Here is a 20016-nt window from a genome sequence, read left to right on the forward strand (position 1 = left end):
TCAGGAGACCTGAACCAAATTCTCTGCCCTCCTCCCACCCCCACGAAATCTAGGGGACATGTAGTACAGTCTGTATGTCTTCTGGAGCAAGGAGGGTCTGAGCTAGGACATTCATGCGCATTGTAGTCAGCAGGTCCTGAGCTTGAGCTCCTCCAGACCTCCCACCCCCAGCCCCATAATCCCAGGCCATGGCCTAGGAGAGATATCAAAGGCACTGTAGGCCCACGTACAGAGGCTTCTGCTCTTTCTCCCATCTTGATAGCCTAAGTGACTTTCTGGGGGATTATCCCGGGTTCTCCTCCCATCTTCCCTTGAGGGAGTCTTGGGTGTAGGTCCACCCTGGTTTATGAATGTTTCAGAATGGCTTAGGAACTAGAGAGCCTTTGCCACATTATCTAGAAGTAATCCCTGGTATTACCTCTATTTTAAAAGCACAGGTCAGAGCTGTGAACTACCACGCCCAACTAAATTGAATCCTGTCTTTATTGACAATCCACTAAAATAGCAGGTGCTGGGAGTAAGGCTGTGAGAGGCCCCGCCCCGCAGGATTGTTGCCATCCTTCCTAGCCCTTGAACAGTTTGGAGGCCTTAACATCTCAATCAGAAACGTGCACGTGACGGGTTTGAATTATCTGTTTCCTCTAAAAGGAAACTGAATCCTTCTGCCCTACTTTCTCAACACCATCTTTTATTCTTTTTTGTTGTTGTTGTTTTGTTTGTGGTTTCTAGGTAGGGTCTCACTCTGGCCCAGGCTGACCTGAAATTAACTATGTAGTCTCAGGGTGGCCTTCAACTCATGGCGATCCTCCTACCTCTGCCTCCCAAGTGCTGGGATTAAAGGCATGTGCCAACATGCCCAGCTTTATTCTTAATTAACATCTTTCCAGTACCTTCTATAAATTTAACACCTACCATTATCCTTTATTCCAAGCACCACTGAAAAATTATTCATACCATGACATTCAATATTTATGATTTGCTTTTATCAACCTTATGTTTCCTTTTATTAACCTTATGTAGAACCCTTATTAAAATTCTCCTTTAGGGCTGGAGGGATTTCTTAGTGATTAAAGCACTCGCCTGCAAAACCAAAGGACCCAGGTTTGATTCCCCAGTATCTACATCAGCTAGATGCACAAGGGGGCACATGCATCTGGAGTTCATTTGCAGCAGCTGAAGGCCCCTGGCATGCCCATATTCTCTCTCTGCCTGTTCTCTCTCTCTAATAAATAAAAATTAAAATAAAAATATTCTCCTTTAAAGAGAAAAAATCACAAAGGGAAAAAAAAAAAGAGAAACCTGTTTCTTTATTATTGTTATTTTACCTCCTATAATGCTTTGCCTTTCATGATCTATGGCACCAGAAATCCTTCCCTGACATTAGGATTCATAGGAAAAAAATATAATAGCAGATTGTGAACATCAAAAGATTTTAAAAATTGAGCTGGAGAGATGGCTTAGTATTAAGGCACCTGCCTGCAAAGCCAAAGGACCCAGGTTCAACTCCTCAGGACCCACATTAGCCAGATGCACAAGGTGGCACATGCATATGGAGTTCGTTTGTAGCAGCTGAGGCCCTGATGTGGCCCTCTTTCTCTCTCTCCTTCCCTCCCCCCCCCACTCTAAAACAAAACCAAAAACCAAATTAAAAATCTTAAAAAAAAAGACCTCAGAATTGTTAATAGAGTTTTGGAATTTTACCTTTTTAGATTGGTGGAGCATCTCCACCTGTGACACGTAAGCCTGTTTTAAAGGAATATTGAATAACATGTAATAATCAAAAATTCCCTCTTTAAACCTCAGTGGAACCTCCGAGACAGGATTTAATTACTCGTGGGGGTTCAAAACAAACCCCATATCCAAGCTCCTGTCTGTTTTATCAAAGAATAATAATAAACATATTATATTATTATTGAAATAAAGCAAGTCAGAGAAAGGTTATTTTAGTAAATTATTACATTTTATTTCATAAAATCCAGAAAGCAGAGGGTGAGTAGTGGGTACATCCATGTGATCTAAGGGCCCATGTAAATGTCCATGGGTCTAGAAAAAAAAAAACGTGAAAAAGAATATTAAAGAGAGGCTTAAAAAAATAAATTGACAACACATCATCTTTCCCCACCCTGGCAGCTTGGCAGAACCTCACCAAAAGCTTTGAGTGCTGAATAACCCAGAGGCTGGAAAAGAGAGAGGGGGGAAAAAAAAGCTCACCAAAAGCCTCGTGAGCAACCAGGCTTTTGATCCTGGGTCTGGGGCTGAATCCAGGAGAAGTCAACACTCCTGGCTGCAGCGTCCAGCAGGGGCCGAGCCCAAAGTCTGCGCTCTCCTGAGTAATTCCAGCTCTGGCGCAGCGGCTGCAGACAGCAGAGTCAGGGTGAATGTGAGAGGTTCAAGCAGCTGCTGTTTGTTCTGTGTCTCCTTGGTGCACAGGAGTTAAGATCCCTACTCCTCCTGCAGGCCTCCCTGTCTCAACTCACTGAGTGGTGATACAGCTACTCAACTTCCCCTGGCTATGTCGGCATGGTATGTCTTCCTCCTACTTCTTACATACCTGTGTTCTTTCATTTAGTGGGTGGTCTCCTTACATGCAAGACCGAGGCCTGGGGAAGTACAAGAAAGGCCTCTTAAACAGGTCCAACAAGGCCATGGAAAGTCCACCAATATGGCATAAGAATTGGGATTCCTCTGCCAGTGCACCAAAATATGCCAATGCACCAATAATTGTGGGGTGGCCCTGGATTTTTGTCTTATAAATTGAATTGAATTGAAGTCCACAAACCAGAGGATAAACTTTAGAAAGATTTTATTAGATTAAGAGAAGGCAAGAGCTCCTGCTCATGAGGAGACAGAGCTGGGGTTGACCAACTAGACACCCAAGCTCAGGGTATTCATTGTTTCTGAGCTGAGCTAACCAGCCCTGATACCAACTTTTGGGGGATTAGCTAAACAACCAACCATAATGACAGGTTGAAAAGTTGAATCCTTCCAAGATTCATAATTCTAGGAAAGGGGGAACTCCTACCTAGGGAGGGACTCAGGTTAAGTTTATGGAAAAGCAGGTCTAGGGAACTCCTTTAGGCAGCAAGAATTAAGGAGAAGCTGGATTCTCCTCTGACCTCCAGCAAAGTGAGGACTCCAAAGGCAGGTTCAAGTTCATTCCTTGCTCTTATCTTACGGGGCTAGTCACCCTAAACTGCCTCACTGGCAAAGGAATCTGGCTTGGGTTTTTATGTAGTTGGGGGTGGACCTTGGTGAGCTTGTGAGGTTTGTATCTTACACTTTCTGGCACCAAGAAGGAAGTGGCCCCAGCTTTATCTGCAGTTCCTCCAGATAAGGCACCAGAGGAGAACGGAAGATTTTATACCATATCAGAAGTCTCAGGCCCACAGAGGAGCCAGATTCCACATTACACAGCAGGTAGCTGGGTTTTGCTTCTTAAATCTAATCTGTTAAACCTCTTAATTAATATGTTTTAACAATTTTAATTCCCTGTGAATACTCAGATGGTATATTAAAGCCCCCCAGTTTAGCATCATTTTTCTACTTGCTCATGTGTGGGATTTTTGCTATGTTGTTGTTTATTTTGCTTTTGGATTGAGAACTTTAAAATTGTTTATTTGTGTGTGTGGCGAGGGGAGGGAAACAGAGAGAGAATATGCATGCATAGGCATGCCAGAGCTTCACGTCCCTGCAAACAAACTCTAGATACATGTGCCACTTTGTACATCTGGCTTTCTGTGGATACTGGGAAATCAAAACCCGGTTAGGCAACCTTTGCAAGTGTCTTTAACTGTGGACCCATCGCCCCAGCCCTGGTTTGGGGAGTTTTTGATTCATTTCATCAACACTATTGGAATTATTTGTACCTCTTTTAAAAAATATTGATTGTTCTCAGCATGCAACATATATCTATGCTTAAGTACCCTGTATCTTCAAATAATATAATACTGTTAGAGCAAAAAGAGACGCCTTTGAAAAAAAAGTTCTATATTAACACACCTCCAAATATCCTTCCCTTTGTTCCACGTAGAACTCCCTGGAGAAAACCACACATGCTCTGAGGTGCTCCTGTCCACTGTCTTTATGATGTAAACAGCATTCATTAAAGCAGGGATGTCCAACCCACAGCCCAAGACTTGCCTTTGGTCCAAGATAGCTGTGACCCCATTGTGACACAAAATTATAAATTTACTTAAAACATGATGTACTGGAGATATGACTCAGCAGTTAAAGGTGCTTGCTTGCAAAGCCTGGTGGCCTCCCTCTGTTCGAGTTCCCAGAACTCGTAAGCCATATGCATGCATCTGGAGTTAGCTTGCAGTGGCAAGAGGCCCTGGTACATCCATACAGTCTCTCTTTTGTTCTTTCTTTCTCTTCTTGCAAATAAATAAAATAAAATAATTTTAATGAATTTTTTGTAGTTATTTTGTAACTCGACCATGTGAGTTATTATTTTTTGAGCATGAACTTTGTAGGTGACAATGTCATGTCTAATGCCACAGAAAATAAATATATGTGTGCTCTCATTATTTGTATGCATGAATTACTTCAGTTTTATGGGGATGTCTGCCTCTCACTGTGTTATCTTCTGAGTGCACACAGTTGAACTTGCACCATTAAACATTACATGTGAGCTGGAGAGATGGCTTAGCGGTTAAGCGCTTGCCTGTGAAGCCTAAGGACCCCGGTTCGAGGCTCGGTTCCCCAGGTCCCACGTTAGCCAGATGCACAAGGGGGCGCACGCGTCTGGAGTTCGTTTGCAGAGGCTGGAAGCCCTGGCGCGCCCATTCTCTCTCTCTCCCTCTATCTGTCTTTCTCTCTGTGTCTGTCGCTCTCAAATAAATAAATAAAATTAAAAATTAAAAAAAAACATTACATGTGCTCATGGTGACTTGGTGAGTGAAACACAGGGCTTATCAAGTATGTTTTAACCTACCCTTGTGAAGGACAGGTGTTTAATGTTTTTAGGATACGGGTAAGTGTTCTGATTTGATTATTAAAGGTACTTCCACACCTTGAGGGCACCTCACACATCACCCTCAGCACTTTACACATCAACCCTTTGGCTTCACATTGGATCAGTTGAGATGTGCAAGGGCCCAAACCCTGCTTCCTATTTCCCAGTCAATTAATTTCCATAACAAAAGTAAGTATAGCCCCTTATCTATTATTATTTCTTTCTCCCTCCATGGTTTCTATCATGTCTCAAAAGAAAATAGAACCCCTACAAAGAAAAATTATAGATGAAAGGAGATTGTTCATTGAAAAGTAGACAGATGGTTGCATTCTTGTTAATGGAAATATTAAGAGGCTCTGCTTAATTTGTAGGGAATTTGTGCAAGTTTTAAAAGACTACAATTTGAAAAGGCATTACAAAAACATGCTGCCAAATTTGGTGCCTATCAAGGATCGTGTTCTAAGGACAAAATAGTGGCACTGAAAAATAAAAAGCATCTGTCTTCTCAACAAGAAACTTTTCAAAATGTTACAACTCAGGCAGATTCTATTGTAGAAGCTGGTTATGTGGTAGCATATTTACTAACAAAACAAAGCCATTAGTTGATGGTGAGTTTATTAAGCAATGTGTGGAGAGTGTAGAAGAAGAGATAATGTGCTCTGAAATAAAGGGAGATAATTTAAAAAAATCAATTTGTCTTACTTGACTATTGCCAGGCATATTGAACAAATGGGAAAAATCTATCAGGAGAAGTTTGGAGGGGCTGGAGAAGTGGCACAGTGGACAAAATGCTTCTTGCTCAAGCTTGAGTACCTCAGTTAGACCCCAGACCCCGTGGAAAAACCCCAAAACCTTGATGTGTTTTTCGCCATTCCAGCACACTAAAGGCCTGCAAGAGTGGAGGCAGAAATAGAAGAAATTCCTGGCAATCAGAAGGAATAAAGAAGGGCTTTGTGGTAGTTTGAACATGTGCTCTCCATAGACTCAGGCGCTTATTAAAGTTTATAACCCTGACCTCCAGTCGTCTGGCTGGAGCTGTAATCTCGGGCGGATCCTGGTGTCACTGCCCCCTGCAAGTTCCCTGCTGCTGTTTGGGTTTTCACAGGATGTTTGGTTATTTCTCTCTGTACTTGGATGTATGGAAGCAGCTTCTTTTGCCACTGATGGACCTTCCACTGGGTTTGTAAGCTTGAAATAAACCCTTCCTGCCATAAGCTGTGCCTGGTTTGGATGTTCATCCCACAATGTGAAGCTGACTACAGTAGGCCTCTACCTTCTTCCCTTGTACCACTTGGGATATCTGAATATTGTCATCTTTTGGTACAGATGACATGGTTGGTAGCACTGTTTGGGGGTGTTTCCTGTGTCCCAACAGGGTCCACTATTGTGTGCACAAGGTCGTGAACCTCTTTTGATGTAAAACACCTCCTGCATTCAAGAGGAATTCTTGTGTTACAATCTAAGTAAGCTAGACTAAGCCCAAAGGTTAAAAGAAATGTGATTCACTTAAGAACACAATCAGGAATTGGAGTAATAACTGTCTTCTTAACGATGCATGTGCTTATATACCTCTCCACGTGGTACTCATGGGCTTTTACTGATCCCGCCTATGCTCTCATCTCTAGCACAGAAAGCTGAGCTTTCCAGCTTCTCCTCTTGCCATCTCCCTCCTCCCTGCAGCTACCTGGATCACAAGCCTGTCTCCCCCATCTTTTACCAGTAGAGAGAAAGTCCTATTCCATCTATCCTGCAGGGAACCATCTTCCCTTTAAGTTCAGAGTAACCATTGGCCTTGCATCTTCAGCTCTTGGTTGTAGGAAGTTATGATAAACCGGCATCTCCTTGCTGTTAGAGTGGGGGTAAGACTCCTTGGAGCTGTCTTTAATCTAGCAGAATGTAGATGTCAATCCTCAGATTCTCAAGGAAGTGGGTTAGCAATGACACTTTAGGGATCTGCTTCAATGTGGCCCATGCCTGGATGTGAAGTGGCTCAGGGTGCAGAGAGATTCAAAACATAGCTTCATGGGAGGTTACTGTCCATGGTAAGTTACTGTCCTGAGAGTTACTCTATATGAGAGGTTATTTCACATACTCAGGATGGAAATGAAGAACTGCAAAAAGGTGAGTAAGGCAATGCAAGAGTGCCACAGGCTCACCATGGAACCTCTCCCTCTCCTTCCAGGTATATTCTCAACCTGTGCCATCCAGTCTCCACATGCAGCTCCAAACTGAGGAGAAGGTGCTCAGCTCTCACCATACCAGGTCCCATTACTGTCAGATGTTTAGGGCCCAGAGATGTGACAGGTCCAGAGTCCCTGTTAGCCACTCCCCTCCCCAGCCCACTAGACTCAGCATGTATAGAGGCCAAACTATCATCACAGAGGCAAAGCCTTTCTCCTGAGGGTGAGCTCTTCCTTCACCCTTCTCTTCAAGAGGGATGGATTCATTTCCAGTTCAAGACAGACACAAATTAGTTTCTCAACACAATATCTCATTTATTTCAAAACTTAAAGTCTTAATGCAAACATCTTCCCTCCATAACCTCTGCCTATTCCCATCACACCATTCTCTAGCATCCACCAGCTTGCAGACATCTTCTGTGGAAGAGTCCCATTTTAGCTGCTCTAAGCTTCCAGGGTGGCCCGGGGCCTCCCATTCACAGCTCAGTGTCTCCTTGGAATGGATTCTCCGCTGCCTCTTTGGCCCTGAGCATGGTCCAGAAAGCCACTTCCTTGTCCTTCAGCCTCTGGGCTGCCTGGGTGGTGGTACCAATCTGCAGGTACCCTTCCCTCTGGTCATACTCTGGCCAGTGGGGCAGTCCTTCCCCATTGGGGTTCCTGGGGAAGGGGGGGGGAATCAAATAAAATTTCTCAAAGTTCTCTGTGTGGTACCCACATTCTTCTGAGAATTGTAGAGACCACTGGTCTATTGCTGCCTGGTGACCTTACAGCTCTGGAGATGGGGAGCTGGCTATCTCCTGGGGCAGCTGACCACTTTTAGAAAATTTTTCACTGTCAGAGCATTATGGTCACAGAATCAGGGCTCGGATTACTCACACTTCAGAAACCACCGCTGCCCAGTGGGTATCCTCACAGCACCCCGCCTCACCCACCACCCACCACCCCTGTTCCATCACTACCACCAGCCTCACCCGTTTCGAGCAAAGTTGCCCCAGAATTTCATGATCATCTCACTGAGCTTGGCCTCCTCCTCTGAGGCGCCCTCTGTGGGAAGAAGGGAAAAGCCTTTCACTGCTCATGGTGCAGTTCACAGGCCCCCAGCGGGGCTATCACAGGAGCTTTCAGAGATGCAGTCTTCACCCTTACTCCACACACCCAGTCAGAATTGGCATGGGAGGAAGGTCCTGGCTAAGTGCTGGGCACTTTCAGCTGGAGCACCTCGGATTCCGCAGTGCACATGCAGTCCATCCATTAGCTGGATGGCTTTGGCTCCAAGACCACCTGCCCATCCCTCCCTACCCAGGGTCACAATGCCACCCCCAGGGTTGCCTCACAGGTCACTGACCCCTGAAACTTTTCTTAATCTCCTAGTAAATCCACATTTGCATAGAGCCTAAAATTCACAGAACTACAATGGTCCTAAGGGGTGACCTAGCTCAGAGAAACTGGTATGTTATAAACAGCCATGACGTATGACAAAGGCCACATATACCTGCTAAGAGTTAGGTACTGAAAATATTTTTGAAGCTTTATTAACTATTGTGTTATTAAACAGATTCAAATTTAAACAATACAACATGTAGCTAAATAGATATAGATAGGCAGATGGACAGAAAAATGAGACCCTATTGAAGGTTAACATCAGTCCTCACAACCCTCCTCTCTCATACTCTTATAAGGGCCTGTGGGAGCAAAAATCAAGCAGTGGCATTCTTGCACTCAAGCATAGCTCTGCAGGCGACACACCACCTATCTTATTGATGCCACAGGTCAGGAACCGAGAATGGCGGCTGTGGTTGGAAGCACATACTATACATCTTTCTTTATTTACAAAGTCTGTTAAGGAGGAGGAACATCGCCAACTACTCAGTATAAATCTGCCCTGTTGGAAAAGTAAGATTTGGAGAAAAGGAGAAACTTGCTTAAAGCCACAATTCAAGACTGGAACCCAGGCCTCTTAGCTCTAAGCTGGAAGCCAGCAAAAAGTTGTTACCTTTTAAAAATGGTGTCCCAAAGACAGAGTAAACTTCATCTCCGTGGTCTGCTGTCACCGTCTTGGGTCTGAGGTCTGATGAGAAGCTTGGGCGATATTGAAACTCGTACATGTAGGTGGGGCCTCCGGCATCTGAGGAGACACGGATCCACCCACAGTTCATATAATCAGACAAATACCTGGAAGATATCAAAACCTCTACCTGTGCAGGAAATCTCTGTTTACTGCACAGTAGGGAAGACGGTTCAGGAAAGGCCAGTGACTTGCTTAGGGCTGCCCAACTGGTAGAGATGCAACAGAGTTTGATCCAGATATTTGCTGATTAAAAACTGAAAATCCATGTCTATTGATGCTCTATTTACAATAGCTAAGAAATGGAATTAGCCTAGATATCTATTTACAGGTAGTTGGATAATGAAAATGCGGTACATATACACAATGGCATCTTATTAAACAGTACTGAGAAATGAAATTACGAGATTTGCAGAAAAATGCATGGATCTTGGAAGAATTATGTCATGTAAAATAACTCAAATTCAAAAGGACCAAAATTTCATGTTATCTCTACTATATGGATCCTAGTTTGTAATATCTATATTCATAAAAGAGGAGAAACTGTAAGACCTGTGAAGCTAGAATGGTAGCCAAGAGCAGGCATCAAGAGCTAATAAGGAAAGGAAGGGTGGAAAGACACATGAGTCATATAAACACACAGAAGAGGGGAGGCTGCAGGGGAGGGAGGGGGTTGGGAAGAAGAAGGGAGTAGGACAATCAGCTGAAACAAGCCACTTGAGAATGCCAAAATGAATGGTACCTAAACGCTGTATGCTAACTAAATGTGATAAAAAAAAAAATGAATGAATGGGCACAATATGGTAAATACACTGGGTGTGTTGCTATGGAAACACACCAGTGCTCATTCATTTCAAGCAAATCAACTACCCGATAGGTGTCTTCTAGCCAGACTGGCTTTGAACATTCTCAGCGTCTTTCTCACTTGTCCACAGCATGAGGATATGCAAATAAAATATTTGCAAAGACACACATCTGTCTTTTGGGTTTAAGGAAACCACCAAACTCATACTTGAGCCGTCTCATACATTCTGTTTTCTATTTGGCCTGGGTTGACAAGGCCTTAAGGAGATAGTGTGATGGCAAAACAGAGATGTGTCAAAAGAAAGTGAAGTCTCTCCTGGCTTCTCTGTGATTTCCTCTTTCATCACCAAAGAGATCCAGTTCAAGTTCCAAGAAGATGCCATTTTTTCTGCTGATTAAATCATGGAGGCCATGAATCCCTGCCCCTTCAAGATAAATCCATGAACCCCCAGCCCTGGGACCTCAGCACTATCTAATGGTAATGGTAGGGCAGAGTGCCTGTTCTGGGTCTTCTGATCCAATTTTTGCAAATAACTATCTGTCTATCTATCTATCTATCTATCTATCTATCTATCTATCTATCTATAATCAATCTACTCATCCATTCATCATCTATCTAATAAAACCTTCCTAAATAAGTTCTTAAATATTTGCATTTTATGTCTGCATACAATCACATAAGGTTTAATCATAAACCTCTATAGCTGATGCTGCTGGCGCCTCACCCATTCCCTCTGTTGGCAGGTCAGCCTGACTTCTGCCTCCAGCATCTGTAGCTTTTTGCCTGAGTGCTTTATGTGGTCACTCTAGACTACCCTGCCCATATGTGCAACCAGTTAAAGGGCCAAGGAATTGGCTACTCCTTGGAACAGCTTTCAACTAATAGCATGTGGGTTCTGGTAAGTAAATACCTTCTAGTTCCCTTGCTACTCAGATGGGACAACCCTGAGATGTGGTTTCTGTGTGTTTCCATGATCATCCCAACTCCAGCTGTCCCCAGAGTGGTCTTTTCCCAGTGGCACTTCATACTCTCCCTACTGGTGTTTTCTGAGATCAACTCCCAAATAAGCTACTGAAATTCACATCCTTTCCTCAGAGGTGTCTACTGGCAGAAACAAAATAGAACAGTATCCTCTCTCAGGCCATATGGATTCAGCCTTCCCTTCCATAGTCTACATTAGTCTATGTTGGGAGCTGATGAGCCAGTGACCCACCCTCTTCTGTCCAGATCCTGAGACTCACCTCTGTGGTGGCGGGCCACGATCACAGATGGAACAGCAAATAACACATCTCCCATCAAGTCCAGAAACAGGTCTTTCTTTTCAACAGGGCTGTCTGTCCCTCCTAAATATTCCTCAGTGGCCAGTGGGGTCAGTTCCTTAGAGATGTTCTGAAATGAATCAAGAAAGTGACCAGCCCCACCAAATGGGCAACATGGATCCTCCACAGTTGGAGAGGCTTCATTGCCAGTGGACATCTTCAGGCCTGTCCGGTTGTTTCTGGCTGGGAACACCAGATCCCAGCTGCCTTTCCCCACCATTAAATTAATCTGTAACTTGGAGCAAGCCTCCACCCTTCCCTGAATCTTAGCCATTTCCCACAATTCCACGGATACGTACAGCAAGAGGGTAGGACTTCCACAGCAGGGATGTGGCCATCTTTTGGTCTAGTTTACCTTCAGAGAGTGGGTAGCCCATCATCTTAAAGAAATAGTTAATTATGAATCATTGAGAACTAAAGGGAAAATCCAAACAGGCCAATCAACCAAACCAATGGAGAAAAATAGATTTTTTTTGTGGGGAGGGGGTCAGGGACCTTTATGGACATGGGTCTTGACGAATTGAACAATAGTAGAGAATCAAATGGACTTATCCAGAAATGGAAAAAAATAGAAAAACTAAAAATATGTTTAGCAAGAGCTAGGTGTGTGTATGTGTGTGCATGTGTGTGTGTGTGTCCATCTGGAATATGCACAGTAACCCTTAAGGTAATGAGGGGGTGTTCAGGCTCAGGCAGTGCAGATACCAGGAGCCCAAGGACAGATGGGAGGTAAATCAGTCCATTCTGTCACAGATTCACATGGCTGAGGAAATCCAAATGAACCATGATAGCCATGAGAGCCGCAGTCCTCCTGCCGTGAGCTCTGTAGAACTCTCAGCTATCCTGACACGGTCCAAACCTTTGCGCTCAAAGGAGGAGCCAACAACCATGTCCTAGCATGACTCCAATCCTACAGTGCCTGCTTGGAAGCAAAATGCTGACAAAAGGAAACTCTTGGGGTTGAGCTGTCTGACCCCTAACTCTTTCTTAAAGCAACTACTATAGAAAGCTTACAGTTATCAATCCTTTCTCTGTTCTTTGAAATGTGAATTTCTTGACCAGAACTGTTTTCCCAAGGACCTGAAAACAATGATTTCTGTAATTTTGTTTTAAAACTTCTTTGAAATAAAAGCTCTTGTTATCTCCCTGCCAGTCCTCCTGGAAGGACAAAGTCCTAACTTGGGTAAGGGTCTTACTTTAACTTGTGACTAACTCTGCTTCCTATTGTGAAGAGAAGTGTGTGTTTCCTTCAGGTAAGCATGGACTGACAGTCCAATGTCTGGCCACACGGACTTGCCTCTCACGTCAGAATGCTTTCTGAGCACGTCTTAGCATCAGAACTGCTTCACCTACTGCTGTCAGCTACCAGAGTTCAGTTCATGCATGATCTTTTCTGAAACTAAGATTACTGCTTTCATGCATAGCTTACTCTATTTCTGACACAGGGAAAGCATGTTATTTTCCTTTTAGGAACCAATTTTCACTCAAACATAGATAATTTTCTCTAAATCTTTACAAAGAAGCAACTGAGAGCCTTTGAGACTCTATTGGACCTGAGCTCAAATCCAAGGTGGAAGCTGTGGTGTCCAAGACTGGCTCTCCTGACCTCCCAGCTCCTTCCCCTGTGTAGATGTTCTCAGTTGAACAATCTGGATGTTGTCTCTATAAGCCATTTAAGAGTGGTCAATTTTTAATTTTTTTCATTTATTTTTATTTATTTATTTGAGGGCGACAGAGAGAGAGAGGGAAAAAAATGGGGAGAGAGAGAATGGGCATGCATGCCAGAGCCTCCAGCCACTACAAATGAACTCCAGACAAGTGCGCCATTTTGTGCATCGGGCTAACGTGGGTCCTGGGGAATTGAGCCTCAAATCAGGGTCGTTAGGCTTCACAGACAAGCGCTTAACCACCAAGCCATCTCTTCAGCCCTATGAATGGGCATTTTAAGGGTATGTAGGAAAGACAAAGAATGTATGAGAGACGGGTTCCTATGGTTGTGCTTTTCAAGGGACAGTTAAGCCATCTTGGAAAATTTTTCCATGGAAAAGTCTACTTTTGACAGCAAAGGCAAAGTCCCTGGACTCAAAGGGGACTCAGAAAGAAGAACTCAGGTGAATAAGTGATTATGGGTTCTGGGGTAAGTGGTGATGGGCTGTAGGGTTTTTATGAAATTTCTATATTCTTACCATTGGAATATACCAACCAAACTCCTGCTTGTTGATTCCCACAATGTAGGGGACAGTGTTGTAATTCTTTTCTGCCAGGATCTCTTCTGGGTCCTTTGGCAGCAGTACTCCATCAACTACAGTGGTCAAAAAGGGATAGCTCTAGAGAACAAAGCAACGTAATGTTTGTGATTACCTGTTCCATATAACACCTGTGGCCCCTCTCTGTCCATCTGGTGGTAAGGGCCACAATACAGGACCCCAGGTACACAGGGGATGGCTACAGAAGTTCCAACCATTCAAAAGGGAACTAAATCTATGTGATCCAAGAGGGTAGATATATGACTCTTGGGTATCATTAATTAGTAAGGTGATGAGAAGGTGGTAAATTTTGGAATATTTTCACTTGCATAATGAAATACATTGAAGATGAGACCTAAATATAAACAGAAAGTTCACTGATAATTTATAACACCTACATAATATGCACAGAGGCTGAGGGAAATTTAATGTACCTGCATTTTGTCTGCAACTTGCCTCAGGAGGCCATGAGTGGAATTTTCTACCTGTGGCCCCATGTCAGCAATCAAAACATTTTGGATTTTATATTTTCAGATTATAGATTCTCAACCTGTTACATAGAATATATAGATATGTAGATATATCGGTATAGGAACTTATATATGTTTCCTTCTGAAGTTTGTATCTATCTCTATCTTCCTATTTATCTGCTTATCTATAGCTTATTTTTGGGGGGGTGGTTTGAGGTAGGGTTTCACTCTAGCTCATATTGTCCTGTAGTCTTAGGGTGGCCTTGAGCTCTCAGGAATCCTTCTACTTCTGCCTACAGAGTGCCCCATGGGATTAAAGGCATGTGCCACCATGCCCAGCTCTATCTATAGCTTATTTATGTTATTCACAGTAGTTATATTAAATGAAGTTTACCTAATTACTAATTACTTTTGTACCAATATGGCCACAGTACCTAAGAGAAAGAACTAATGACAGGGAAGACTTATTTTGGTTCATGGTTTCAGAGGGATTTGTTCTATCATGGAAGAGAAGTTTCACATCACTGCAGAGCAAAAAGCAGAGAGCAAAGCAGAACCATGAGCCAAGTTCTAACCTTCAAAGGCCCTAGCGGCCAACTTCCACATCCTACAGGTTTCACAACCTGCCCATCATATGGGAAACAAGTTTTCAAAATATGAGCCCATGAGAGTCATTTCTGGCTTAAGCTACAACATTCTGTCTTTGGCCCCAAAAGGCTCATGGATGTCTCTCAATGAAAATGCACTTAGTTTCAATTTCAAGGAACCCTACTTTTTTTTTTTTTAAACATTTCTAACGTTGTTCAAAAGTCTAAAATTCATGGTGCTGTGAAATTCAAGGCATCACCTAACTATGAGATCCTGTAAAGTCAAAAAGAGGATATAGTTTTAATGCACTATAATACAAAGTGAACTTTCCCATTCCCACTTCAGAGGGAGAAATGGAGAATAAAAAAGGAGGATAGAATCAAAGTAAGACCAAAACTCATCAGAGAAAACATCAAATCTTGTATTGCCTGGCATCCAGGTCAAATGGTGGCAGCATCTGATCCCCAACAGTCTTTGGCAGGACCAGGCCTAAGGCCTTTCCATTTGCAACCCACTTTGCCTTTCTCCTGGACTGGGCTCACTTTGTGTCTGCATATTCCTAGAATCCCCAGCATCTTCATTATAAGTCTGACTAAAAGAAGTTGAATGCTATACTATCTTGAAATTTTTTCTATTTTACTTTTATACTTATTTTTATTTTTAAAAATATTTTTATTTATTAATTTGCATGCATGAGTGCAAGCAAAGGAGAGAGAGTGAGTGTGTGTATATGGGTGTGTCAGGGCCTTTTGCTATTGCAAATAACTCCAGATGCATGCATCATTTTGTATATCTGACTTTACATAGGTACTGATAAATTGAATCTGGGCTTACAGGCTTTGTAAGTAGGCACTTTTAATCATTGAGATATCTCCCCAGCCCCCAAATTGAACTTGTTTGGTGATATCAAGGATCGAACCAATAGTCTTGCATATGCTAGGCTGCCATTGATCTGTATCCAGAGTCCTGGAGATTTTTTTTTTTCTGTTAAATCAATTAATCCATTACTTTTGAGTTGAGTATCACTCATATTTTTAGGACACAAACATAATGTGGACCATTTTTTCATGATGTAACCTGAATGGCCTCTAGCCCAATCCCCAATGGGGTCTTTCCTCCCATCTGAAACCTATAAGCCTAGTGTTTACGGCCCTCATTTCTGTCAACCTTCTTGACTTCTATGCTCCCACCAGAATCAATGATAAATCTCTCTGTACAGCACTTAGTGGCTTCTCCAGTCACCAAATTCTTCCAATTCCCTCATTCAAATCTGATACAAAGACCAAGGATCCACACAGTCAAGTACCAATGACTCAGATGCCAATTTTCTGTTAGTTGTTTATCACTGTGACCAAAATGCATTCCCCAAATAATTTAATAGATTTATTTGGGTTCGTGGTTTCAAAGGGCTTTGGCCCATTTTGGCAGGGAGGGCAGAGCAGAGTAGCTCAGTTCATATCACAATGGACCAGGAGGCAGAGTGAGGAAGGAACCAGGGAACAAAACCATATCTAATGAGCGACTTCTAATGACTATTCCTCTACTTCCTAAGGTTCCACAATAGCTGTCAACTGGGGAAAAGCATTCTAAACACTAGCCATGGGGGAACATTTTGGATTCAATCCATGTCAATGTTCTATCAGTGCACACTAAGTCAACATCTAAGGAGAAATCCAGAGTTAAGTTCCTATAAGCCTCTGATCATATTTTTGTTGTTTTTCCTTGATGGGCAAGTTTCTGTTTTCTAATACTACACAATTTCTTAAAAATGAGTTAAATGTAGTTTTTGTTCATAAAACAGGTAGGGCTTAACATTTTCCTAATAACATAATGTAAGTCTCTCAAACTTCAGTTTCACAACCCTTTTACCCAGTACATGTTTTTGACATTCTTTCTCATGTGACAAATCCACAAATAGAGTTTCCTTTTCATCTTTATGAAGCTTCATCACACACTACAGATGCCATAACACCTCACCCACAGACAAGCAAATCCTCTTTAGAATGTGTTGTATTGTTGACATTAACATGAAACTCAAAGCCAATAGTTCCAATAGCCTGAAGGAAGCTCGTATGTCACATATATGTTCTTTGTAAGGCACATCACAGAACCCTTGCACTTAAGAGCACTTCTGCTGTTTACCTATGCTCAGGAGCCATGTTCCACACAGAAATCACTAACACACAGCACCAAACTGCAGCTAATACTGGAGTAAACAGACTACAAAAGAATACTTCATGCTGGGGGAAATGGAGCATGCAGCCAGAGCAGTGCTATGCTTGATTTAAGATGGGAATATGTGCATCATATGACTCGAGCTTCATGGCTTTACCTGTGTGTGTGAGCACAAATCACTGAGTTCTTTCAAAAAGGTTCACTCACAAGCAGAGAATGCATGGTGGATGCAGGGGAATTGCATTCACCAGTCTGTCTTTCTATATTTATTTATTTATGCACACATCAGGAAACATGGATGTGGATGAGTGCCCTGGCACAGGGTCAGAGAGACTGTCACAGAGTGGAGCATATGATCTGACCCATTTCAGGCTTTGAGGGGTAACTCCATGAAGGCAAGGGGATTCATATCATAACTGAAGCCTAATTTTAAGACAGGAGATGACACACTTTAACTTGTGTTGAGAGGGACCAGTATGGTAGCATACCATGGGGCATGGAAGTAAGAAAAAGAATAAGGCTAGTAAAGAGAGAATACAGAAAAAGTCCAGAAGACAAGACAGTGAAAGCTGTCCTAGGACAGCATTCTCAAAGGCAACAATGACATCAGCAACTGTAGGAGCCACAGTGACTACCATGGGATTCAGGGACACTGGTGGCTGCACTGATGGCCAGGTGCACTGCCTGACTGGGTCATAGAAGTCAGGGGTGTTCTTCCCTTCTCTCTGTATCTCACATCCCACGACTTTCTACCAACTAATTCTATCAGAGTCCTACCAATATATCAACATTCCAATCATTTCTCATCGCCTTATTGCTCAAGCCCTGGTATAATCTGCCAGGATCCCTTGATCTGGTATAAAGCTCTCATACTATATCTGTTTAATCCCTTGGCTATGGTCATTTTTCCCTATGTAGGCAAAGACTTTGGTAAACCCTGAGCCATGCCATTTCCCTGTTCAGAGTTCTGTGAAAACATCCCATCTCAAGTGGAATCCCAAACCCAAGACCTTTCAGTGGCCATTGCACATCTCCCAGTTCCCCAGCCACCCAAGCCCCAGGCTTGCTCTCCCCTCATTGCTTACACTCCAAGCACATGGGTATCCTGCAGCAGAGCCTTTGCCCTGCGCCTGCTCTGCCCGAGCACTCTCCCTCTAGGTTTCCAGATGGCTGCATTCCTTCCCCTGACCCTACAGTTGCATTCAAACTGCTAGCCAATTCTGTCCTCATTTTCCACTTCTTTTGTTCACTTTCCATCTTGCCATCATCAGACACACCACATATTTTATTTGTTCTCCTATCACACCCCCTGCCTGCACTGGAATGGGAGGCTCCAGGAAGGCAGAGAATTGTCTATTTCCCTGCTGTAGCCCAACTGCTAAGTCATCTCTTTCCACATGGTAAAGTGATTAAAAGAATCTCATTTCTTCCTAACTGGACCTTTAGGCTCTAGGAAGGGAGCACAGGAACTGTCAGCAGACTCAGACCGGTAGTGAGAGATAGGAGGGAGGAAGGAAGAGATGTGGCACTGTTACTTTCTGGGTATGGAAAGTAGGCTAGTGTCTGCACAGCTCATCAGTCCTGTATCCTTCCTGATCTGTACCCTTCAGTGGAATTTCCTACAACCATCACCAGGCATCTTTAGTTCCTGACAATGGAAGTCATTTTTTAAATTTATTATAATTTTTTTAATGGAAGACATTTTGGAACAGGAGACATAAAGGAAAATGCATCGCTGAACCCAGGCGACGAGGAGTTGTTGACTAGAATCACTGGACTGGGATTCAGGTCTACCCTGTCTTTGGTCCTCCTGCCTATGTTACTCTGGAAAGTAACTTTCCTTTCCTGGGTTACCATCAGCAAAATGTATACAAAATGACTATTATTATAATTATTTTTTACAAAGGTAACTGGCTAATTATGAACAAAAGTGCCTGTCAGGATGGGAAGCATCCCAGAGCTGGGAATTCCCAGATGATTATTATTGCACAAAGGAGAATTCTTTGCTTCATAATCAACTAGAGCTTAAAAGTATTAAGATTCAGAACCAGTAATAGCAAGCGGAAATCCTTACCTCTCTGGGGTCTCCATGTAAATCAAGAGCAAAAAATTTCTGTGAAGACAAAGGCAGAAGACCTGGTGAGATAATGCTCTGTGTATAAAAGCCTTTTTCACTCTCTGTGCCCTGGGCCCAGGGTAAAACATATCTGCATGGGCTCCAGTGGCATGACCACCTGATGGAAGAGCAAGACAAGAGAGGGATAGGTACCAGCAAAGGGACGGGTCCTGAGACCCAGGGTCAAGGTCTCAAGCTCTGAACAAGATTATGCTGTTGTGCCTACTTTTCCTTACAAGTTTTGTCTTCTTGTGTCAGGTGGAGAAGGGCTTGAATATTTATCTTTGCAGTCATGCAACCTATTTTAATTGTTTGAGTAGCTTGATTGGCTCATGTGAACCTGATGAGCTTGAACCCAAGCCCCAAGGTCACATTGGACTTAACCCATGGGCATACAGGCAGTGACCAGTACTAATTAGTGGTCTCCCATGGGGTCCAAGAGCATCATCCAGTGCCAAGGGGAGAGAAAGAGAGCAATGGCTCAACCTCCTGCTGAGATCATACATCTTCCACACTATGGGAATCAGCCCCACTTCCCCGAATGCTATGTTTGTACTACTGAACTTCCCTGTGATGACAGCCTGTCGTGACCACTCATCAATCCTTCAGTGCCACCTTTCCTTAGCTGGTTATAATACATGTGTCCTCTCTCTGTCACTCCAACTCATTTAACCTATTAAGCGTCTGAATGTGTTTCTCCTTGGTTAGCCCTCGAAAGAGGCTGTCTCAGTTTATATCTGTATCACTCCCCTTGGCCCACACATTGGATATTTGGATGAATAGAGTTGCTTGTGCATGGAGTCATGGTGAATCAGACACATTCATAGCTAGAGGAGAAGAACAAGAGTTGCTTTTGTTGTATGGCTGAGTGATACATGGATGGCAACATGACCAAGAATGGCTGAAGGAAATATAGATAAATTGCTATTCATTTAGTGGAAGTATCCTAAATTAGATGGGTTAGTAGCTAGATAAATGGATGATTTGATGATGGATGGATGATGGATTGATGGATGGATGGATGGATGGATGGATGGATGGATGGATGGATGGATAAATATATGGTTATCCAAATATCTGGCCTCTCAAGGTTCT

General features: G+C 43.1%; 1 protein-coding gene across 1 annotated transcript in view; it reads right to left on the minus strand.

The window, feature by feature from the left end:
- Window positions 1-7613: 7613 nt before the first annotated feature.
- Window positions 7614-20016, minus strand: part of LOC101605545 (liver carboxylesterase 1) — a 30296-nt gene continuing 17893 nt past the window's right edge. Inside the window, exons 9-15 of the mRNA XM_045142694.1 lie at window positions 18880-18918; window positions 13513-13653; window positions 11626-11706; window positions 11249-11396; window positions 9131-9262; window positions 8109-8181; window positions 7614-7794 (exon numbers count right to left, since the gene is read on the minus strand). Of these exons, the coding sequence (XP_044998629.1) occupies window positions 7614-7794; window positions 8109-8181; window positions 9131-9262; window positions 11249-11396; window positions 11626-11706; window positions 13513-13653; window positions 18880-18918 (795 nt within the window). The remainder of the gene's footprint in view (window positions 7795-8108; window positions 8182-9130; window positions 9263-11248; window positions 11397-11625; window positions 11707-13512; window positions 13654-18879; window positions 18919-20016) is intronic.

The sequence above is a fragment of the Jaculus jaculus genome, chromosome 1 (genome assembly GCF_020740685.1).
Source record: "Jaculus jaculus isolate mJacJac1 chromosome 1, mJacJac1.mat.Y.cur, whole genome shotgun sequence".
Lineage (NCBI taxonomy): Eukaryota > Metazoa > Chordata > Mammalia > Rodentia > Dipodidae > Jaculus > Jaculus jaculus.